This window comes from Adelges cooleyi, unplaced genomic scaffold, assembly GCF_023614345.1.
Source record: "Adelges cooleyi isolate 19-005CV unplaced genomic scaffold, UGA_ACOO_1.1 ACOO_flye_CR_arks_rails_tigmint_CR_PRNA_574, whole genome shotgun sequence".
Classification (NCBI taxonomy): domain Eukaryota; kingdom Metazoa; phylum Arthropoda; class Insecta; order Hemiptera; family Adelgidae; genus Adelges; species Adelges cooleyi.
Window position 1 is genome coordinate 15,073,420 of NW_026096268.1, and position 25,999 is coordinate 15,099,418.

The 25,999-nt window shown below is 32.2% G+C and overlaps 1 protein-coding gene across 2 annotated transcripts in view; it reads left to right on the forward strand.

The window, feature by feature from the left end:
* The window catches only part of LOC126842641 (cAMP-specific 3',5'-cyclic phosphodiesterase), a 255,397-nt gene that overhangs the window by 63,255 nt on the left and 166,143 nt on the right, over nt 1–25,999 (forward strand). The window contains exon 1 of one of the 2 annotated variants that reach the window (XM_050579687.1): nt 7,131–7,260. The exons of the other annotated variant lie outside the window; for it this stretch is intronic. Coding sequence (XP_050435644.1) covers nt 7,199–7,260 — 62 coding nt within the window. The 5' untranslated portion in view covers nt 7,131–7,198. Of the gene's footprint in view, nt 1–7,130; nt 7,261–25,999 lie in introns of those variants that run through there. 2 annotated transcript variants of the gene reach the window in all.

The following is a 25,999-nucleotide window of genomic DNA, read 5'->3' on the forward strand; positions in this document are numbered from 1 at the left end:
TCCTCGTTAGATCTTTGGAGTTTAGCAATAATTAAACCAGAGCCTTTTATGTATTTTTGGAAGTCTTGACTCTGCAATGTAAGCTTCTTTTGAATTTTCCAAGGTGTCTGACACTTGTATCAAGCAAGATGCAATTATGATTGATATATAGCAATAAAGAGTACCTTCTCTGCGAAATTGAAAAATACTGGCACTGGTGTCCAGAAGATAAGTGTAAATAATTGTCGAAAGTGTCGCTATGGGACTGACGATAAATTTTCAATCGGTACAAATTGCGTTAATTGCTAGAAAAAACAAAAGAAAAACTGTGTTGCAGACACTGAACTCAATATAATATGGAACGCATTGGCTGCCATTTTGTAAACATTTATTGTTTTGTCCGTGAAATTAATTGTTTTTTCTGTGATTTATCAAATACACGACGGAGTCTTATATCATAATATACTGTAATTTCGGATGACATTGGACAAATTAGGAATATTTTGTTTTCCTCGGTTGGCTACACTGTCAGATGTCTATGATTTATCATAAACATATTTATCAAACATACGAAGGTGTGTTATTATTACGTTATCATCACCTGACCTAACATTCTTGATGTATATATAATAAACTAGATTGTACCATTTTCCGCCATCTTTGTGGGAATTAACACCTTATCACATGTTTATAACTGTTATCACTGCTTATGTCAATTAAAAATCAAGCTGATAGCGCAGAATCACAGATGTATATTATAGTATTTTATACACACATAAATCCCACAAAAATTTCTGACGTCGACTTCCATTCTTTTCACTAGTTAGCAATCTAGTTGTATTATGTAAATATGTGCCTAGCATTTTAATGTATGTATCATGGAAAAGCAACGTAGCATTTTTACTTTCCATGAAATTGGTACACACATTTTACAATCTGCGAATACACGCTGGACTCGCCCGGCTACGGTTTAACAGTAATAAAAATATTGTCATCTACTACACAATAAAAAAATGTCAGGTAACCAGATACACTTGGAAAGCATTAAACTTATCGGTTACACTAAATATTTTCTTACTTTTTATAAATTCCACGCGGGTGACGTGCACTGTTCAATGTCAAATACTTTCGATAACATTTTTATTCCATTTTCCACCTTTTTTATCAAATTATTATTATTATTTTAAATGCACTTAATACCTACTCAATGGTAATACACATTCTTAGTATGGAATTCTACAGATGGTAATTTCGGCTCTTGGATTTTATAACATGCTATTTTATAGTGACACCATAGAGAATTAAAATTAGCTTTCTCAGTTGTGCTGACAGCGCTCGTTAAGAGGAATAAATAAAAAAGGTCTACTCTAACTCTGACGTGGGTAGATTCTAGAAAATTTTGTCATGAAATTCACTTGAATTTTTTTATGTTTGTCCATTGCCAAAATACTGACCGACCGTACAGCAGTGTGCGAGTAACAAATAAATTATCATTAAATTAATTATTTTTATGGTTGCGTTCACATGGAAATACCCAAAAACCGCATGTTAATGAAATAACACAAAACGATCCCTTTCCCGCTCTCCACCACAACTAGAAAACAAAAGCTTTAAATAAATTTACATTGTTGACAATGGAATTTCCCGGTGGTGTGTGTTTCCACAGAATCAATTATCCAATTTCCCTACGTTTCACGTTAGTGGAAATCCTCTCGAATTAACCAAGTGACTAAATCCGTTTGAACAAATTAACAGAAAATTCATATTAAACAATTCTCAGGGCATTTTTTACATTAAAAACTTGCAGTATATTTTAATAAAATTAATTACATTTAAACGCAATTTCTTTATGTAGCTTTAATAAGAAGCCAAAGAATTATGTATGCAGATAGTCTATCTTGTTTTTTTTTATCTCATTTGCCTGTGTAAGCGATTTGTATACAAATGACAATGTATTATTGAGCTTCAATCTAAAAAAGGACTTACACCGAATAAAAACCAAGTAAATCTCAAACGTCAGATGGCTGTTGTAGATATCCCGTCCGACATGTTTGTCGATAGATGTACCGTTTGACAAATAAGATGTGTACATACTTTATTGTAAGGATTACCCATGTAGCTGCCTATGTACAGCATGATAAGTTCAACGTAAGACACGGGTTTTCTCTTAAAAAGAATTGCAATTTTTTAGTTTTTCTTTTTTGAAACGCCAGTTTTGTTTATCTTACAACATTAGACAATTATATTCGATTTTGAATGTTTTCTATTTTTTCTCCAGAGCTCTATGGAAAACTTAAATGGTAATGTAGATATTAAGTGAACTGTTTTAATTAAGAATAGTTTTGCCGAATATTTTGACTGGTCGACAACCGATTTTGTATAAACAATTTTAAAGTTACTAAAATTTAAAATTTTGGACGGCAGGGATGAGTGTTGTGCGTTTAATTGATCACCCTGTATGTGTACATAATATATTGCTAGGATTACCCAAGTGTTTTTTATACATTCTTAACCAGAGGGTAAACCACTATTGAATAACTTGTACACCAGATGTCAGATTTTCAAGATTTCTAAAGATTTCCAGAAATTTTTAGATATTTCCAAAGCTTTTCAAACATTTACAATGATTTCCAACAATTTCCAGTAATTTAAAGAGATTTACAGAGATTTTCTAAGATTTTCAGAAATTTCTAAAGATTTTCAAAGATTTTTAGAGATTTCAAAAGCTTTTTAAAGATTTACAGAGATCTCCAAAGATTTCCAGTGATTTCCAAAGATTTCCAATGATTTCCAAAGATTTCCAGAAATTTCTAAAGACTTATAGCGATCCAAAGATTTTCAGCAATTTCCAAAGATTTACAGTAATTTTCAAAGGCATACAGGTATTTCTAAGGATTTGTTCACCGATTTCCAAGAGTGGTTTACCCTCTGTTCCTACCGTTGCCTGCGTGGCTAGGATTGTCATGGACTATTCGGATAAGCATAAAGGTTTTGATTTGGCGTGAAAAATACTCCCACACACACACATGACCCAGTTTGTTACTTATGGCGTGTCAATAACAATAATAACAAGAAACCTTACAGGGTCTTATAGGATTTTTAAGTAAAATAACAACCGTGTTATTGTAATTATTATTACTATTGTAACCGCGTTTACCGGAGTGCGAGCCGATTTAGATTAAACGTGTACAATTACTGTAATATATTGGGGAAAAAAGGGCCGAGTGGGTTAAGGCAAGTCGTAAAAACGCAAATCCCCCAAATAGGTTTGCCTTTTTCTTGTTTTTTTTATAAATTCGTGTATTATGTAAGACGTATACCGAAGTCGACCCGTAATTGTATGATAAACCCTCACTCGTTGCCCGATCGGATCGAAAACGGTTTTTACAGTAATTCCATTCGACTTGCAATTTTGTTTGGTTTTGTTTTTTTTTATCGAACAAAAAAAAATTACCCTAAACCAAACCGTTCTTTATCGTCGTCCCACGTTTCTTCGGATCAGTAACCAGTTATTTTTTAACAGATTGTTGGTTTTGTTTTTGATTTATTGGCAAAAAGGGCACAAGTCAATTTTGACCATGTACCCTTGTCGTATTATATAGTTAACCGTGTACAATGTAATAAAATATTGTCATTTAAATATTGTTTTGTTTGGATTTCGTTTTCAATTTAAATTGTGCTAGTAGGTAATTACCATAATAAAATAGTTTGCTTAAAAACTATGATTGAGCCATGACATTTTCGATTTTGTCATGAAATATAGTATGTTATGATAACTGTTATCAAAACAATGATAATGCAGTCTTGATCAATAATAATCAATATTATCATTGTTTGGCTGTTATCATATTATAATTCATGGTCTTATCAATTATTTCAGGTACCATCATAAGGGTGTAAAATTTTCCCTCTTGGTAGATAGCTGCCAAACTGCAAGGCTCTTGTGGGACTTTACCATCGAATGGGCTATCTAGTTGTTTTATGTTTATCTACTATGGTTGCTTCTTATTACATGAATCGCCTTCGACATAATGAAAGAAGCCAATAACGAAAATGTGTGTTCTCACTAAAATAAAACAGTTATTTTCGATTTTAGCCAGTGCAATAAAATAATTAACAAAATCCCATGCCCAGAAGACATGTTTATGTCTTTCAACTCTCAATTTTGATATTTTTACCAGTCTTACACCCTTCCTCCCCACTAGCTCACACCTCACGCCTATTTAGTGTGTAAAAATTAATTTTTTATCGACAATTTTCGTTTAAGAGATGCATTTGAATCGCGTTTAGTCGCATTGATACATTTTCGTACACTATGCCTACATTATTATTATTATTAATGCATCTCGGCGGGTGGCTGTGGTGGTATTGGTTTTTGGCTAAGGCTATGTCATTTACATAATATAATATAGTATAGTAGTAATATAGCTGTTATTATTATATTTGAGTTTGCCCGGCGGCACAATGCGACCTAAGTACGATAATCTCAGGCACTTTCGGTCTGTGTGTCGGTAAGTGGTAAAATTGTATGAAGTAAGCAAAAAGGCCAGCTGCAGTGTGACCAGCATGGCGGAATTGTAATTCTCTGGTACATATTTTTAATTTGTTTTTGACTTTTGCAAACATAATATGACTTATCAGTTATAGTAGTATTATCGCTGTTAAATGTACAATAATATGCAACTGTTTTTCGTATGAATAATTGTATTTGTTTATTGCCCTTGCGTTTATTGTATAGGATATCATATTATTAAATTGCCTTCGCAGCCCACGCCCCAGGCAGCTAAGTATTAATAAAATATTCATAGCTTAGAGCCTTTGCGTTTAACTTGACACTAGGAAGTCTTGTCGGTATTGCTTAATTTATTTATCATCAAAACGACGGTTGTGTGTTATTTTAACGGTATAAAACATATAATTGTAATGGCGGCATTTGGACAAAATAATAATAATACTTCAACGAAACTACATTGACCCGGACCGACTCGCATCCTTGAGAGAAAACTACTTGTCAATGAAGCGTCAGATCTCCATACACAATAGAGATTGTATTCCTTGTAGAATAATAATAGGTGTGTAAATGTTACTATTGATGTTTTTCTATTGATAACATTATACTTAGAGTTTATCATAACGATACGACGGAAAGATAGGACATTTTTTACGGGTTTTCTGGCATCCAATTACATATTGTGCAAAAAAAAAAAATGGTATACCAAAAGGTTATATCGGGTTGAAACGCCTGTAAAATTGTCTTAAACATTGTCTGAAAACAAAATTTTTCTTTTTTTGTAGCAATGTATGTATATAATTATGCATTTAATCAGCTGTTAGACCATTCCCATTACTTCTAATACTTTTAGAACTGTAATCATGTGAAACATGATTAAAATAAACAGTTAGTCCGTGTTATAATCCTTTTAGGACTAATACTGAAAATAACCAACTTTATTATTCGACTGTGATTACATAATAATCGATGACCGGCAGGCCAAAAATGATGTTATTTGTTACATAACAAATAATAATTATTATTGTAAGAAGAGTAATGTTAAAGGGGCCCGGTCAATGTAAAACCGTATAAAACATCTTCGTACAATTATTCCAGTCGAGAAGAGTGTATATTTTACAATAATTAAAAGGAATGACATTTGAAATAAAACATGTAACCACGTGGCGAATAATTATAATAGTATTACAATGTTGGCTCTAGTGATAAACAGTAAACATTCATATTATCTTAAATTTGATGTGTCTCTAAGCCATATAATTTGACTTTTTTTAGTTTTGTAAATATTCGGGTGCAGTAAAAAAACCAACGAAACGACAGAAATGTGCATCATTCGAATGAAACGTTATCTAAACAAATATCGAGACAACACAATAATATTCGAGTAAAAAAATTATTCGAGTAACACAATTCAATAATATATACCTACTACATTTACAAAACATATAAAACCAGTATAATAAACAGTGACCACTTTTTTGTTTGAAACAATTTTGATATGATAATTATTCGAAAAATAACAATTCGCACAACTCTAGTTCCAAGTAAACACTGTTAAAAATTAACAGGCCATGAAGGCCCACCGCTGCCATCATAAGATGGTTTCTTGACGAATTCGCTATCCGGGAGTTTAGGTTAGGTTAGGTGAGGTTAAGTTAGGTTAGGTTAGGTTAGGTTAGGTTAGGTTAGGTTAGGTTAGGTTAGGTTTGGGCATTGAATGGTTAAACGAAAGTGTATCAAAAAACATGTTAATTTAGAAAACATTGTTTTGAAACAGTACAAACAAAATGTAAGGCTAGGTTAAATTTCTAAATCCTAATACTAGGTAAATAAAAATATTGTATACTAAAAAATGTAACAAAAATACACTAACACAATATAGCAACTAGGAAATTGACTACGGTCAAAGTGTAATTTTCCACTTTTTTTGTTTTCCTAAAAAAATAGGGCATCGAAGGGTTCAACGAAAATCGAAAGTAAGTTAGGTAAGGTTGAATAAGTATCGAAAAAAACTAGTGAATTTGAAAAAAACATTATTTTGAAACGGTACAAACGAAAATATGTAACATTGCCGCGCGGCGTGCGATCCGGCGAAGCGGTTGTTCAGCGGCGGCGGCGGCGGTCGTCGAGGCGGCTGAGGTGGAGGAGGAGGCCGAGGTGTACAGGAGGCGGGTGTTGCGGGAAGGAGGCGGAGTGACACGCGGGTAGACCATGCTCGACGCGGCGGCGACCGGCCGGCCGACTTTTAGCGCGAGTCCGCCGCTCGGCAGTCACGTTCCGCGCGCCGTCCGGTCGTCGTCGTCGTCGCGCGTCCGTCCCGTGTCCGTTTCCGTTTTGCCGGGTTCGCGTTTTTTCAATCCCGTCTCGTCTCGCGGCTGCTATTTGTTTTCAGTGGCGTTTTTTTTTTCTTCTCTCTCGTTATATTAATATGATGTGTGTATCGCGTCGACGGTGGCCGTCCGTCGCCACCGGTTAATCATCGGATATTATTGATATATATATCCGTCGGTATCCGCGGCCGTTGAGACGATGAACACCGGAACTGGCGGCGGCGGCGGCGGTACCGTCCAGGTTCCGGAAGTGCGCATTAGTTTGGCGTCTTCGGCGGGCGAACAGCCGCCGACCGCGGTCGTGCAGTTGGCGTCCAAATTGGGCGGCCGGCCGTCCAGGGAAGCCGCCCATTCGGCCAGCGGATGCGGCGGCACGGTTATGCTGCTGTCGCCCGGAGTGGTGGGCGCGGCTCCCAGGCGGAGGCACTCTTGGATATGCGGGTAAGCCCCGAAGCGACACCCTCCAACCCCTCGCCTGTAGACCCCCAAAAAAAGTTAGGTTAGGTTAGGCTGGGTTGGGTTGGGTTAGGCGAGTTTAGGTGAGGTTAGGTGAGGTTAGATGAGGTTAGGTGAGGTTAGGTTAGGTTAGGTTTAAACTAGATGCTAAAAATTAAAAATTAAAATTATTATAATATCGTATATGATATAAGATACTGTTAGGCCGCCTCACTTCAGAGGAAACCGGTATTTTTGTAATAATATTCAATAGATGGGTCGATTTTCTTTGTTCAATAAATGATGCCTACCAGGGGGAAGTAATGTGAAAACCCTCCCCTTCCCTGGTGTGGCGGGTTAGGTTAGGTTAGGTTCGAAAATTGACCAGACCCTAGTGTGGTTTTGGCGAACAAACCGCCTTTGATAGTGTTGGATACAATCGAGTTGGCCGCACTTTTATTAATTTTTAACTTTGCTAACGCAACTTAACGCGGTAAAATCCGAAACTTTTTTTTTTTTATGAGCCGTTTAGGCGTTAACCCCTCGTCGTTAGCCGTTTGCCGGGTCCGAAATTCGGTCGAACCGCACTTAACGACCGAGTTTTAATTGAAAACAATATATTATTATTATTGATAGCAGCCGCCGGTGTTTTGCTCTCAAATGCATTTCACATACAGCGGCTGCTGTTGCTGCTGTTAAACGGCCCGAACCGGTCGTCGACCGATAAAATAAAACGACTAAAAATAAACAACAACAACAACAATAATAAATAAACAAAACCGACGGCGTTTTTTTTCACGGTGAACGGCCGCAACCAAAGTAGATATCTGTTTTTGTTGATTTTTGGAAAAATTCGGTTAAAAAAAAAAAGTCTAAATTCAGCAGCCGGACCGTACTTAGGTACTTGGATACATAATGCATTAACCGAGCTACAATTTTATTACTAAGTCGGCGATGTGTGTTCTATAATAATATATTGAAATAACATATTATACACAGTGTTTTACACTCAACTTGCCGCACTTTGTCGTACTTGTTCCAACCAAGTCCGTTTAACAATGTTATGCATTAAGGTAGACGCTAAAAAGTTTAGCATAGACAAACTTACCTAATAATAATAATATAGCCCCAACTTCCCTTTTAGCAATAGGGAAAACGCCAAACTCATCCAACGCTGTGGATACTGTTATTATTGTTGTACATAATATTATATTGGCTATACCTACTCGAACGATAACCTCTTTTGTTCGTCAAACGTTTAGTTTGTGGTAGGTAAGGCATTTTTTTAAATATTTTTTATCATAAAATTTCCATATAAAACGCTCTCTCGAGTGTTGCACCTACATATCATCCAAATGCTATGTATTTGTTGCACAGAAATTTGATGTACTACAATAAAAGTTTGTACAAAAAACCATTTGTACATTTTTGGATAGATTTTTGTTCACATATAGTTATGCCTTTTTTTGCGAAAGCGATTGGAATAAATGGTTAAATGTGTAAATAAGTGCTTAGGTGCCTAAGTGTGACATGCGGATGAATAGGTATTAAACAAAAATTGATATGATAAAAATATCTTCTTATAAATTATAATTTTTTTTTTTTTTAAGAAGGAAGGTAGGTAAATAAATATTAATTTAATTTAATGGTTTGCGTTTGTATTTCAATAATAGTTAATCAAAATTATTATTTCAATTTTTATAAAAAAAAAAATATATTGAGTTAATTTAATGTCTTCAAGTTGTATTTATAATTTGAGTGTTTGTTTAAAATATAATTTCAAATCAAATTTTAATGGGGGCGATCCAAGGTTTATCGACAGCTGTTGACAATAATTGTAAAAAAATATTTATATTAAAGCCAGTTAGTCCTTCGGTTTCATTTTTAGACCTTAAGAGAACCTAACCGTCTATACAACCCACGTTGGAAAGGTTTCGTTTCAATTTGAAATTATATTATGTATTTTAATTTAATGGTAATTTTCGGTTTTTTTTTTAAATAATTGTGTAAACTAAAAAGAGGACTTATTTTATAAACTATGACTGCATTGTGTCGTTTGTCTTTGTATTAGTGTCAAAATCATGTTAATGTATTATAAATATGCTCAGCGCTTTGCATAGAATGTCAACCCTTGTTTTGGACGGAAAAGCTGCACGCGTGGCGTTCTCCAAGTCCAAAAAACTATGCCTAAGTAAGCGAAATAAGAAGAAAGTTTCCACCCCTTCTATGGGGCAAAAGGGTTAGATGAATATAAGGATCAAAATCCGTCTGGTTTTGACGTTTTAAAAAAACAAAACTCCTTAAAAAAATGTCTACTACTTAAGACGTTCCTCTGTGAAAAAAATACAAACTTTGGTCGGAAATTGATTTGTTTGGAGACTAATGGAATTATTGTTTTGATTTCATACAAATAGCCAACTAAGTCCTGTATGTCATGACTTGATAATTAAATCAAAATAAATCAACAGTCTTTCAAAACCTTATAACCACCCCAATATCAAAAAGTTCACCCCCCCCCCCTAAAAAAGGTTTAAAATAAAGATTTTAAAAAATATTTTAAATGGGTGAATCGTTCAAGTATCTTTTCTGTAAATGTTCTCGTTAAAATCAGACTTTAATTCTTAAATCATTTTAAATTTAATTTACAACTTGCAATAATTTATTACTGTTTGTTTGATATTTAACTCGGCTTCTGAAACAGAAGTCACCCAATGTAATCCAATAAAACCCCTAATAATGTAATCAAGGCACTTTATTAGATTATATTATGAGCTCCCCTATCTAACGACAAAACACCCAGATGGTTGCCACGTCAATGATGAAAGTGGAAAAGCAGTGAATATGCACTAAAAAAAAAAGAAGCCTGGATTCGATAAAATGTATAAATATCTTTTTTGTAATTAAACTGCTTAGACGTCACATCATTTTTTATCAGCCACAACAAACGTTCAAGGATGAAAAATGCATTGATAAAACAGAAACATTTATTACAATAAAATATAGTTGGAAAATAGAAATATAATTCAATACTAAAAAAAAAACAGTACAATCGTCCGATATGTAGTTGTTGAAAATGTAAACAACCCAAAACCCTCCTCAACTCAGACTGACCACTTGTGGAAACAAAAATTCTTTATGAGAGATTATTGTTTCAGAACTGAGCATAGCTGGTTTTATTGGTTGTTATCACCGATGTACGATGAAACTTAGTATTTGATAACATATTATAGTTAAATAAAGTTTTGTACGGTAATTTCGTTGTTTAGAATGTGGTCACACTGGGCTGAGGAGGGTTTCAGTTAGCACAAAACAAACAAACTTTATAATTTTTACATGGACTCTTATGGGGAGAGAATAAATAATCATGTCCGACATCTTGAGATATGGACAGTGCTGGTAGGTGTAGAGAAGTTCTCATTTTTCATTTGGTCGATTCGTGAAGCTTGAGTTTTTTAATTTTTTTTTTCAAACAAGGAGATTGTTTTGACAAACAGAGTGTTGGACATTTTTTGTGACGCAGCAAATGTTTTCCTAGAAAATAATTTTGTCAAATAGCCGACCTAAATATATTATTCGGCTTAAATCATTAGTTTTAGACTACAAAACGTGTGTTCCATTTTTTTGCAATGTATACAAATGTGTTATCATTGCGAAGAGACGGTTTTTTAAACAGTTTGTGTTTTTTTAGCCTGTCATTGTATAATAGGTCTTAATTTGTAACGATAATAATACAGCTTTTCTGCGACTAAAAAATATGTTTAGACAGACAAAAATAATTGTTAATTGCTGTGTTTTTTTTGGGGGGGATATAAAAACAGTCGTGTATTTTCCGGCATTTTCGTTAAGTACAATAATAATAATAATAAAGATTGCACTATTGTTTTATAACAGCCGAAATTTCAGCAGACAGATAATTGAAAAACTGTTTTCCAATTTCGGTTTCGGTTTTTTAATCAATTTTGTTTTTTAATCAATTCCCATTGTGTTGCAGTGTTGGCGGCGTTTTTCGGAAAGAAATCATTTTCGACAGTCGCCGATCCGTCTAAAACGATTTTAAATAAATAAAAAATAAAAAACACCTAACGTACCTATCTAAAAAAGGCGCACAGTGAATAATATTATACAGCCGTCACAGGTTGTTTATAAGGAAATATATATATTCTAATTGGATTCAATAAGGAGAGTCTAGAAGTGTCGACGCAACAAAGTATTTAAAAAATACTTAGAGCTTAAAAAAAAAAACGGCTCTAATTCACTTTGAGCGGGTTAACGTCAACGCTGCTGTCAGGTTAAGCTAATTTTGTATAATACCTTTTGGGTGTCAAATGCAATTGGCATGGGGGAAAAAAATACAAAATTATTTAAATACACCAACCCTGATATATTAAGCTATATGAAAGTCATCCTCAGTGTGTTAAATTGAAAATAATTCTTAGTAATAAAAAATACAATAGTTGAACGTTATAAATGTGATGTGAAAAAAATACAATTACAATTTTTTTTTTTGTAAATACTAATGATTTGTGTTATTATTTTTGTTTCAGGTAAGTGCAGTATTTTGTTTGGATTCAGCTGTCCACTAACGCGTCAAACCGATTTGGCAAGTACACTATACTGTAGATGGTTTGGACTGTAAACTTAGATATTAGACACACCTTAAATTTTCAACAATCATTCAACCACATTTTTTTAAAAAGTTAAACCGACTACATTAAAAGTCTGAATTAAAATTGATTAAAAGCGTTCAGTGGTAAAGTACATACTTATATGCGCCCATAAGATTGAGTGAGCTGTCAAATTAAATAAGAAAATCTGTCACGTTGAACAGTTGTGAGAGAAAAATTTGACATTCTAATATGGGACATATATATATATAAATGGCCAACTAAAATTTCAGTTGAAAAACAATAATTGAGTCCTCTCTTTTACTTTTTTTTTTAAATTCAACTTAAGGAAAGGTATTCTATAGGGGGGGGGGATCGTTTGTCATTTAGATAATCATAAGTGCTGCCTGTGTTAATATAACCTAACCGTTTGTGCATGCGTTAATACGGCGTGTTTGGACGGAAATATTAAAAATAATACACGGATAGTTGGTGGATTTTTTTTTTTTTTTAATGTAAAAAACTTATACACGATTATTCATTAGTCATTACTGTTGACAGAAACACATGCCGACACGGCATGGGTATTGTTTGCATTGGTTCAGACGAGAATTTTACATATGAATAATAAACACAAACGAGTAGGAATTGCAAATGTTTTGATGGGAAAAAAATAATCTACAAACGTTGTTTGCAATAGAACTTGAATAATTCAATTATTTTCATTCATCAGCGACAGCGCGACGTCGGAAACTTTGGTCGACGAGCAAATATCGAATGACTTTTAATTCGGTCGTTGTGTTTGTTTAGTGGCAATTCTCGTTTTCCACACTCTGTTGGGAATACTCAATATTGTGGTGGGCGAAAAAAATGCATATGCTTACATTTTGTGTAACACTTTTCCCTCGACAAATATTAATTCCAGCGGTAGTGTACATTTTGTTGTACAGAGACATTATGTTAGTACACCTGCTGAGGCTGACACCAGGAGTCGCTATTTCTTTCTTGTGGATTTATGTTTGTATCGCGATGACTTTACGTTAGATGTTAAGACTTCAATATTTGTTAAAACCGAGATTGCTTTTGTTAATCAAAAATAATATAGCTAATAGGTGATGATAACATTACAAAAATTGTCAAGTATTACTGTAACATGTAATAATATGAGTTTGCCCATTATAAAAATGTCATATGATAAAAAAAAAAAAAAAAAATAATGATAAATTATTATTAATCGTTACATCATTTGTAAATTGTACGTTAAAAAAAAATAATTTATTGGTAACTGAATAAACTCAGTTAAGAGTATCCACACTGCATGCAGTTACATCAATACATGGATATGTCCTGATATCTATAAATCCTTATATACCCTAATATACCCTCATATCTCCTTATATCATTATATATATCCTTACATATCCTGCAACTTGATGTATCTGCATGAAGTGTGGATACTCTTAACTTTATTTTCAGAATGACCCTCCATAATCCGTATCTATTACCTCTAATCATTTTTATATGTATATATACATATTAAAGATTTTGTATTTGTCGACAAAATGCTATATTTTGCTAACCCTGGCTGACACCAATGTCCTCGTATTGCAAATGATATAAAAAAAAATCCAAGAAATAATACCTATAAAGTTTTATTTCCAAATGGCGTGTGTGCGAGATGCGTGATCGCCTTATTTTAATTGGTTAACATTCATTAAAAAAAAAAAACATATATATAAACACACATATATATATATAGCATATATATAATTTTTAATAATTTATAAAGACCAATAAAAAAAAAAACAGAAACGCGATACAATCTATGAGTACTGTTTTTTAAACCATGTATAATTATAGTTACTGCAAAGCGGAAAATACATTGGTTTTCGATTGACTATTTTTTTTTTGTGTATAGATTTTTCAAATAATTATCAGCACGAAAGAGTTTTTTTTTTTGTCTGTAAAAAGTATTGTAGGATCCAACAATTTTTGTTTGTATTATAAAATACTACGACTCCGAAGCAATTCTATTAGCATAAAATTTAAATATCAATGCCAATAAATTACAGTCGCGGATGCAATGATTGTTTTTTAAGGCCATGTTTTTGTTTTAAATTTTTAATACAAACTTTAACAACTACTGCAAGCATTTTTGCACACGAGTTTTGTACGGATCAAAGTTTATTAACATTTGTCGGACGAACGAATCGTTAGCAACTTAGCAATTATGTTATGATATTATCATTTTCAATTTTAACAATTTTCAGAGAAGTTCTCAAGTCGTTGGGCTTATTGACATGGGTATGTCTTACGGCTGGGGGTCATTCTGAAAATAAAGTAAAGTTAAGAGTATCCACACTTTATGCAGATACATCAAGTTGCAGGAGATATAAGAAATTCTAATTAGTTAAGAGTATCCACACTTCATACAGATATCAGGACATATCCATGTATTGATGTATCTGCATGAAATATGGATACTCTCAACTGAGTTTACACGGTTACTATTTCGTTGAGTTTTATATTTATAAACTTCTTTTGGTCTAATATAAGATAGTTGTTCTTGAAAGTTAAAACTTATGTTCCTTTAAAGATGTTAATCCAACGTCCCTCATTTGCCCCGCAATAAGATTGTACACTTCTGCCTTCAAATTATCTTTAAACAACTGAGTTAACTCAGTTACTATTTCTTAGTGTTTTATTTTTATAAACAGCTTCTTTTGGTCTGATATAAGACCTTAATTGTTTTGAGGATATAAGGGTACATAGATAACAGGACATAACCGTGTATTGATGTGTCTGCATGAAGTGTAATGACTCTTAACTGAGTTTACTCAGTTACGAATAGTTTTTTTTTGTTGAAAGGAAGGTATAGGTAGTGTTTATTCGAGCATGCAAGTTTTGTTTTTGCAGCAATAATATTGTGGCGTTATGATACTAAAAACTTATCCTCGACCCAATATACACATATAGTAAGTTTGGACGGAGAGGGTGGTGCGAAAAACTTGCCAAATGGTCACCCATCCGGGGACAAACGTGCGGATGATTAATGGCGGATACAACCGACCGATGCGTCTGATTTATATTGTAACAATACTGCAATATATAATGCACGATGGAATATTATTATATATATATATATATTGTATTTCGTGCTATTCCATCATTCTCGGCCGGCATTGTCTATAGGCCGGTAATAGATTTGTTAAAAACTTGCCGCTGCCGGGTTTATTATAAATCAATTTGGCGCTCGCATAATAGCAATAATAATAAATAATATAACCTTCAGCATCAATATAATGTCTATTATGCAAAAATATTGTACTATTAGGTGTGTGTAGTTACAGTGGACGGTACACTGTTGTGCCAAAACGTTTACACAACATTGTTAATAGCTACTTGGTGTGTTGTATGAGAGTTGGTTTTTTTTTTTTTAATATAACCATAAAAAAAACCATATTATTCAATTTACCAACAACAGCTATTCATTAAAAAAAAAATATTTACAATTAACGCGCAAAATCGTTTAAATCACGCCCTTTTTTTTTTAAAAGTTGTGTGTAAACAAACAGAAGACCACTTATGTGTAATTATTTATCGCAAAAACGATGAGTTATTTTTTATGATAATAAATTGTATGTATAATGTTTATTTTTTATCCATAGGTATATTTTTTTTATAATATTATGATAGGTATATAAACCGAAACGGTGTGGTAAAAAAAAATAATAATAACGCGTACGTTTTTATATTGTACAATAAATATAAACAAAAAACAACAATTTAAAGTAAATAGAAAATATACGATATGCAAATATATTCCGGGTTTGTAAAATTTTAAAAGAAAACAAAAAAAAAATGGTTGATTTTTATTATTCTAAAGATTTATGATGCGACCGCGGTTGGGATATATTTATTTTCAATTGATTATTTTTGTGTTTTTCTGGTTTGTTTATCTACAAAATCAGACCTGTCACGCATATAAATAAATTTGGATGTTTTACATTGTATTTTTGTCGAAAACGGTACAGTATGTGTTTGTCCAGAAACTTGTTGGTAAACGTCGACTTGTTTGCAGATTTCTCCGTTTGCAATATAGGTGACAAATCTAATTTGTTAGACTAATAAAACCTAGTGTATACACAACACTTAGCCGAATTAATATACAAAAACGTTTTATATTTTTATAGATCAAAACCGTTGTAATTCCAAGAGATGTAATTGTTTTTTGCAAATTAGATTCGCCTTGGAGCAATTTGTGAAATTAAAATGTTTCATTCTGTACATTACAGAGTCTGTTACCTAACCTAACCGTGTTATCAATTGGCTTTATCATAAATCCGAGACAGCCATTCGATTATTGTTTTAGTCGGTTATTACTATTTTTCATCAAATGTTGGACAGAAATATACGACTCGGTGCAAATGTCGGGTTAAACAATATAATACAATAATTAATAGCTTAGTTCACCGCGACTTGTAATGCTGCTGCTGCTGCTTCGAGTGGGAGAGCCTTAGTGTTTTACTCTGTTAATTGTATGACATTAAAATAAATGCGTTTTTCTGATTACACACTTCGGTGGGGTCGACTTAATCTAGATTAACGCGAGCAACCCAGTTAATGTTGAATTTTCCAGACTTAAGTGTACAACGTAATGGTGTTCTGTTTTTTTTAGGTAGTAAAAAATAAAAAAAATAATTTAATCCGGATTGTAACAGTATGTACATTTTTGTCGATTTTTCAAATTTGTCGGCCCGACAAGTTTGAATTATTGTTATTATTATATGTTAAGAAAACGACAGCCAGCACACGGTTTTGTCCGTCTCAAGTTTATGTGTGTCAAGACAAATAAAACAAAAGCGGCTCGGTATTCTTTCAACCATTTTTATTACAAAACAACTTTAATCAGAAAACTTTTGAACGTTGAGAAAAAATAAAAAAAAAACTATAGGTTTATAGGTGTACTACGAGAAAGCCGTTGTGAGATGTAAGTTTTCTTTGGCAATAACTTTGCAAGTGTTATCGAGGAGCAAGTCACGTGCAATGTACTTTACAAAATAGTGTTAGGTGTATATGTATAGGTGTGTGTTGCTTGGAATTATATCTGCCGTTTAGTTTGTTGTTGGATTTTATTATACTATACCGAGACTTCTCTTGTAGTGGATTGCTTTTCCGGACTTGGTCGTCAGTGCTAAAAAATTGGTACACCGTCAAAAGAAGATAAAAAAAAAGCTACTATAAATGGCAAATCGAATGCTGTATCATTTGCGTTTGTCATTGAAGTCGACGCAACCCTGTAATTATTAATACTCGACTCGATTCGATTATATATCGTGTTACAATATATTAATAAGGTTTTGGTTCATCGGTAGTGTTAACGTGTAAATTATATTATTTTACTAGTCGACAACCTTGGGATTTGTGTTCTAAACGCACATCATATGTACAATCAGCTATAAGATTTGCATGTTCTTAATGGTCCTGCGTGTGTTCCTTGGTGATTTGTTTCGCAATGAGCTGTTCTACTTATTACCATTATTATTATTTTACAAAAACAGTTTTAAATATGTACCATAATACAGATATTATATACCAGTCTCGCGGGCAATCCGTTTAGTTAAGTTCTATGGAAAATTTACATTTTATTCTCTATCCGCAAGGCAACGTGTTTTCTATAATTAAATGTGTTTTCCTGAATCAGACAATATATAATGATAGACACGCGAATATAATTTAAAAAAAAAAATTGAAATCGAATTTTTTTTTCACAGTGTAAAATAAAAATATATCAAACAAAGCAAATAAATCAATTGGCTTCGATAACGTTTCGAAAAAAATTAATGTGTAGGAAGTCTGAACAAGTGTGTAAAATAATTCATCCGATTCAAGGTAACACATATTATTTGATTTTTGGTAAAATACTTTTTTTATTAGGCTTTAAATAAAATTTAAAAAAATGTAAAATGTAAATTTTACTTCAAACCTTATCCGGTTAGGACAAAAAAATAATTATATTACCATGACTTGGTCCATATTAGAGTCGCCTCTTTTGGCATATAGGCGAGATTGGGTTAAAACCGCCATTGAGTAAAAAAATATATAGAGCTGTAACATCATATGATGGCATTTACCTACTCAGCATTGAAGTAATCTAGAAGGCTAACGCCAGTGTGATCACTTAAAATAAAAACGAATACTTTTTTTTATAGTCCACACGGCATAATCCTTATCAACATTATAAAGATCAATATATAAATTCAAATTTTATATGATAATGTTGTTGTATGCAAGTCCAATTTTTCGTATTACATTGTCGCGGTATTGACACAAAATTAAAAATATATACCAGGGAAATGTAATTTCGCCGTTCTGGTCACACTGCAGCTCGCCTCTTTGCTTACTTCATAATATTTTACTATTTTTTTTTTTTTAAAGCACAATTATGCAGAGCTTAAGCGGTGCGTTTTATTTTGTTGTTTGCTGCTGTCTTATATATGTTTACTGTTTAGCGTTTTAGATATTTTGATTTAAAGAGTTGAGTCAAATAAGATTTGCACCGACCGAAAGAGAGCGACAACATAGTTAGTAAACGGATGTAGGGTAGGGCGTTTTTGAAAGTTTACTATATTAAAAATAAAAAAAGGAATGTATTACAATAACGGAGTTATCCGAAAGGCACGTTTCTCGGTTTATAGGACTTGATTGCAGGAATGTTATACTTAATGTTGCTTGTATACTACATACTGATGCGTTTGATTTGCTCGCACACGATCGTTAATATTAATTGGCTAGTTAAAAACAAACCTAACGTCTCGATCTTGGTCGATTTCCTGTAAGACGGCCGCCGTTTGTCTTTAAAATCACTGTGCGATGAGATGCGACCTAGCGGACAACTCCACAAGTTCTTCTATCAAAACGTTTCTGATGTGATATGATAATTTTTTCTAAAAAAAAAAAAACTGCTACAGTTATAGCAGACTAGTGGTTTTATCCATTTTTTGTGCCTAACCGAACGCATCTTGATTAGCACAAAAAATTATACAATTATCAATTTATTTATTTAACACTATAAAGTTGTGATATCATTATATTGTATTGAGCCAAGTCACTATTGTATGTAATTCGAGAACGTTTTTACGCTAACATTGAAATATTTATTATTTAACATTTTATCGTTAATTTATCATGTGCATTTTTAGGCGGTTTTCAATTGTCATAGTTTAGTTCGGTAAGCGTTTAGCCGCAGAATAGATAAAAGCAGAAGGGCCACTTTTAAAGTAAACAAAAACGTGACGGCCATGTTAAAATGGCATACAATGACCGTACCCTTACCTTTTCTCATCTACTTAGCGCTATCAGTTTAAAATATTGATATTACGGTTTGTATTTTATAAAATATATTTGTTTAAATTAGTTATAACTATTAATTTTTTAACTGCTAGTACATATTAAAACCTCTGAGTATAATAATAATATTATGTTTGAACTATTACAACCGAGTATAGCACTTTGGGTAATAACAACCAAAAATATTATTCAAACGAAGCGCTGTGCAAACAAAATATGCACAGTAAATCACGGTGTATGCCCAAAACAATAAATTATAATAATAATAATTTACAAAACAATATACAATTGGGAAGGCAACACGGCCACCATCCGAGATTCAGTAGTATAATTTAGCCGTATAAAGCACTCGAGGTGGGACAGGGCGACGATTTATATGTTAACTCTCTACGATATAATATTATATTATATGAAATTACAAATTAAACATTAATTAAATGTAAATTACAGTTTTAATGTTCATTCCTTCGTGATGGAACAGAAATCGGTATCTAAAAGACGGTACTTGATAAGGCAAAAAATTCAACAAGTTCACTTTTTCCCATTTTCTAATTTGAGAAAAACACAAAAAAAATTGCACAAATTTTCCAACCTATAATTCTAAGCATTTTTTTATTTCATTTTGACAAACCAAAAGAATATCATAAACCCTTTCCCCTAGAAGAGACGGAAACCTTTTCTTTATTTTACTTTTTAGAGCTAAGTTTTAGGTCTATTACATGTACAATTTTCTTAAAAATCTGTAGAAATACTTTTTTTTTTTTAAATTTAAATAAAATGGAATTATTGCACTTTAACCCTTTTTAGTAAATTTTTAGGTTGCTTTGTGTGAGTATATTAACAGTTAATATTTATTTTGGAAGGATTATTGCTATTTTAAAGGAATTAGTTCTTCCTGGGAACCCCATGCTGACCAGATAAAACATTCAAGCAATCCATAAGGTAGTTAGTGTGTTGTGCAAGCTATATTATGGAAGTTTATAGTTCTAACTTGCAATAGATAAACACAAGATGTTGTGCATAAAGTTAAAGTTGGCCATGTTAACAGGTATCTGTATTGTTTTGGCCAATGGAAACCGGATTGGAACAATAATAATAATAATATACTAATTGGTATTGTTTACACGTGTACCCGATAAATACAATATATATAAACGTTCAAGGATTTTTGGTTTTCGCCAAAAGGTGTATTTGTACAACAACGGAGGCGTTTTTGAACACTTTGGGCGTAAGTCGACCGTGACATTGAAATTTGAATCGAATAAAAATATTATCATCTATGTTGGCTTTGCCAAGAACAGTCACGTTGTTTTTTATTCTAATATAAAAATAAAAATAATAATTAAAATATTCTCATAATCGTCCGTTGTGTCGGTTTCAATGTGGATTTTATAACAAGATGCTGTTTCGGCTGGATTCAGAGCGAAAAATGCTTAAATAATTTATACATCTATTAGGTTAATGGGTATCATACAAATTACCATAATGAGTGTATATAGCTAACGGCTGCAATAATTAGAATATTTATTTTTCTCATTTCTAGTTAATAGCTGTTATAATATTATATAAGTAGTATATTATTTCTTGCGCAATTTTTGTAGTCGTCGACGTTTAATATAAATAAAAATTTTTAAAACACAATACATTAGTAAAAAAACAAGTATTGGCCAGCAACGAGATAATGAGAATAATACAAAATAATGAACATTTATGTAGTTTAAGCCAAAAAAGGACACAAGCAACAGATTTGTCAAAACGAGATGAAATTTATGTCAATTGTCAGCTACATGTAAAACGTCAAAGTGACACTTCTACTACAACTAAATAATATAGTTAATTTCATTTTTACAAAATATAGTTTCTATAAAAAAAAAAGGGGGGAAATAGAAATAGAAATCTTAACGTTGGCTGTAAGATGTTGTATAACATCTTAAGGAAATAAACATTGGTGTCAGTTTCTTAGTATTTTTCCAATTTGTGTTACTTGTTCTAAAATTAAAACAAGTATTCATAACTTTCTGCATAATTGTTTGTACCTAATATTTATTATTGTTAGTCAAAGGTTTTCAATCAGTGCTATAACTGCCTTTTCTTTTGTCTGATGCATTTATCTCTCTCAATTTTCATAATTGGGTTTTTTTTTTTTAAATTTTCACTATGACTTTAGACAATATTTATGATATTAAGTTGTAAGTTATTAATTCTCTGTAAATATGTTATATAAGACGTTCTGACACTAAGTTAAAAGTTTCAAAAATGTTCAATCTACAAACTGATGTTTAGATACGGTTTAAATATTGGGAATTTTTTTCCTAAAACATGTTTTAGGCTATTTAGAAAAGGTTTAAACAGCTTTTGCTTTTTGGGACAAAACAAAATGGTAATTTTTTCTATGAACCTTTAAGACTCTAATATGGTTTTCATAGTAATCCAACCATCGGTAAATTTTGGTACAAAATGTACACAATACTAAGGGTGAATAGAGATGTGGAGACAGGTCTATGAGGACCCCATTCACAAGTGTACATAATATAAACAGACGATAATGTGTATTGCATAATATTATTGTAATTATTATTTATACTGTGCGTTTAGCATTATAATGAACTGTTTGACTAGACGCAGGGTCACGGCTGTTGGCTAAGGCGCCTCTAGCACATGGCGGGCTATAATCATAAAAAAAAAAAAAAACACTGTACAATATAATATTATTACTGTAACATGACGTGTGTAATTATTATAACTAGACGTGTGTGTAGTAATACCGATAGAGCTTAATATGGCGTATCCGGTTGTACACCGTTTATCATAATGTATGGTAAATAATATTATCAAAACCGTCAGATTTATCGCTTTTGGCCGACCGATAAGATTATGTTGGCGAAAAACGATAAAATAAATTTGTGTTTAGCTTGGAAAATATAGTAAAATCTTTATTGCCCGGATCAATCTGGTCGTTATTTGTAATCTTTATTTTCATTTCAATAAAATATTATATTTTATGTTACCCAAAGCCCAATAAAATAACTACTCGGTTTATTGAAGTAAAACAAATTAAAACTTTCATTTGAAATTGACGAATTAGCGACGTGGTGAAGTATGACCAAATTACTTACTTAAAGTACTGTGTTCTTCGCAATGTTCAAAAGGTCATTTTATTACCATAGTAATTTACATTTAGATGTTGTACACTGTGAAAATAATGTTTTCAGTAACTTAAAGTTTTAAATCGGTTACTTTAACTAATTTGGTTACCTAATTTGATTACCTCACATTTACCTAACCTAATACTGATAAGGTTGGGTTAGATTAGGTTAGGTTAGCTTAGACTGCAAGTTTAATTTTTCAGGTATAAGTTTATACCTGAAAAATTGATAATTTGTACGGATCAAACAGAAAATTGCAAAACGCGGTATTGGCAAAATTCCCAACTGTGGTAAAATATTAATGACTTTTAAAAAGAAAAAAAGATATCAAATTCGAGTTTTAAACCGGTTACTTTAACTAATTTAGTTACCTAATTTTATTACCTCACTATTACCAACTTAATAATGATAAGGTTAGGTTAGTTTAAGTTAGGTTTGCTTTGGCTGTAAGCTTAATCTATACTTGAAAAATTGATAATTTGTTTTCAGTAACTTTAAGTTTTAAATCAGTTACTTTAACTAATTTAGTTACCTAATTTTATTACCTCACTATTACCAACTTTATACCGATAAGGTTAGGTTAGGTTAGGTTAGGTTTGCTTGGACTGTAAGGTTAATTTATACCTGAAAAATTGATAATTTGTAAGGACCAAATAGAAAATTGCAAAGCGCGGTATTGACAAAATTCCCAACTGATAAAAAATTAATAACTTAAAAATAAAAAAAAAGATACTGTTGTCTATTACCAACTTAATACTGATAGCTTTTTCATTAGCATGCCTGTAGCTTTGGTTTTTATTATTGCTGAGTTATTAATTTTAGCAACACCCACGTTTTGGAAAGGTTCCACCTTTCAATTACTAGTAATTACAATATAGATTAATTTTTCGTGGAGTAAAATTTAAATATTAAAAAAACAACTACATAAAAAAGTAAACATTTTTTGTAGACACTATTTCTAAAAAAAAAAATACAAATTCAACTCTTTCCTGGGCAAAATGGACAACGCATACAATTAATAGTATTATTATAATTTATAATATATTTGTATATTGGCTTGTATCGTGACGTGAATCGATGTGTGGGTTTTTTTTTTGTCGGACTCGGTCGTTTCATTATTGTTATTTTATGCGTTTTGATATTCCTCCGGCGGATTTAATTTTTTAGAAGTTGGCCTTCTGGTGCACGGTGTTTGTTTTCGATATAATAATACTGATAATATAAATATCTAATCGTGTTGTCTTGTCTCGTGTCTTCCTTCTCCTTCTGCTGCGCCATCTCGGTCTCGCCCAGATCCTGCGGTGCTGTTTCGTTATAACAAATATACAGTATTATTATTATTATATATATATATATATATTGTTCTATAATAACCCAAACGCATCGCACATATGTCTTTTGTGACGTCACGTTACATCAGCAACCGAATACCGTTCACGGTCGACCGGCTGTAGTAAATCGTGGCCCACTATTATTATTTTATTTTTATATTTATTTTTCAATGCATCATACCTACCTGAGGGCATAGGTATAATAGAGATAAAAAGAAAACGCACGTGCGGTTATTGGTTTTTTAAGCTCATCCCGGTAGTCGGCACGACGTTAATGTTTTTTTTTTTTTTTTATGCAGTTTGTTCGATTTTTGCCAACTATACATAGATAACAATATTATTATCATCATTTCAAAACGAAATATACCTTTAGACCACTCTGCGTACATTGTAAATATAATAACTCACAGTAGACTGTATTATGATATTAAACAGTTTTTTGTTTTACACTTAGTGGGTGTAGGGAAGTGTGCGGTGGTCGAAGATTCGAATGGGCGATCCCACACCACGTGTGGGATACCGTGTGGAAGCCTATAATACTAATAATAATATGCTCTGCAGTGGGTATGCCAACCATTTGTTTACAAGCAGAAGTTTAAAGGTTTAAAGAAAAAAAAAGAAAAAACTAGCAAAGCCGTTGCAGAAGTTACTCCGAAAAGTTTGTTTGTAAATTTACTTGTATAAAAAAAAAAATGCTTCACAAAACAATACTGAAGTTAAAAAAAAAATTCTCCGTTTCCCAAGACTGCACACGGTAACCTTGAAACAAACTGAATAAGTATTTTCAAAAAAAAAAAAACCAATACCATTTCACTTTTGGATTAAAGTTGAAATACTTTTAAGAAATACTATTTGCCCGGACTGAAACAACAAAGTCGATTAAAAAAGCTCACATAATTGTAAAACCAACCGCATCGAAGCAAGCAGATAACTTTAAATGATATTTAACTAAACCTAAACTAATTTCCGGAAAAAGGGAATATTGTGTAGGTTTATTTGGACGGTTTATTTCTAAACCATCCGTTTTGTGGATAAGCTCGTAAGTGCACAAAATGTTAGTATGATGTATGTATTTTCTCGAATTGATGTTGTGTGTACACACGTTTGTCTGGTCGACTGTTTGCTTACTCGCTTAATACTGTACAATAGCAAGTAATAAGTAGTACGAATCGGTTTTCTGGTCTGGGGCACAAGCACCGTTTCAATTACAATATACAATTGGTCACGACCATGTCGTTGTAGAGTGTAGACACACGGTTTGCCGTAATATGTCTACAAGAAAAAGTACAAACACAAATCCTGAGACGTTCAATGAGACAATATTGGTGTGGAAAAAAAATGACCATTCTTGTACAAAAACAAGTGTTAAACTCTGTTTCCAACCGATTAGCACTTGCCAAGGTATAGAGGGTTAGGTAAAATATTGGTTTTGTTTGAATATATTGTAAACAAATTAAATATACTTGTACACTGTTCAAAAAAGGGAAACTGAACGATATTAAACGCCATAACTATTATTAAAAAACATGTCATAAAAATGCAAATAGGCAATACAATAAAGTTATATTTATATTAAGTATTTGTATTAATTGAGTATTGTTTTTTGTTCTTTTCTGAACCGAAAACGTTAAGTAAAGTAAAACGATAGCAACGTTAAAATATGATAATATATATTATAGTATTGTCTTAATTTTATGTTGTGGCCAAATGTTTTTTAATATTTGACCTAAATTGGTTTATTGGGAACATTTTGACCATGGTCAGTTATTTTGGATAAATTTCTCCATTAATTTAATTATTGTGTTCGTTGTGTGACAACATCATAATTTAAATAAAATTTAGCAATCAATACTCAAGTGCAGATGGAACCAAAGTTAGGTGTACCTAATTAGAAGTGCCTAATCTCTTATCTCTTATCTCTCATATCTTATCAGATAATTATTTACCAACCGCTACTTATTCACAACCTGTCTGACAATGTTGAAAATATATTATTTCAATGAATAATTCATAAGATCTACGAATATTATTATCCGTTAAATATTGTTTTCTTTTTGACAATTTGGAATCGTTAAACTCTTGACTGAGTGATAAGACATTGTCGCGGACGTTTTTTTTCCTTTTTTTTTTTTAACAACAATCGCTCTAAGGAGATAAATTTTGACACGTTCCATATATATATATATATATATATTCACTTTGTACAGTTTGGCCGTTATTATACCGGACTTCTAGCCGTCCAAGATAATATTGTTATTATACCAGACAATTTCCATGATGAACGACAGTAGCTGTCTTTTATAATGTCCTTATT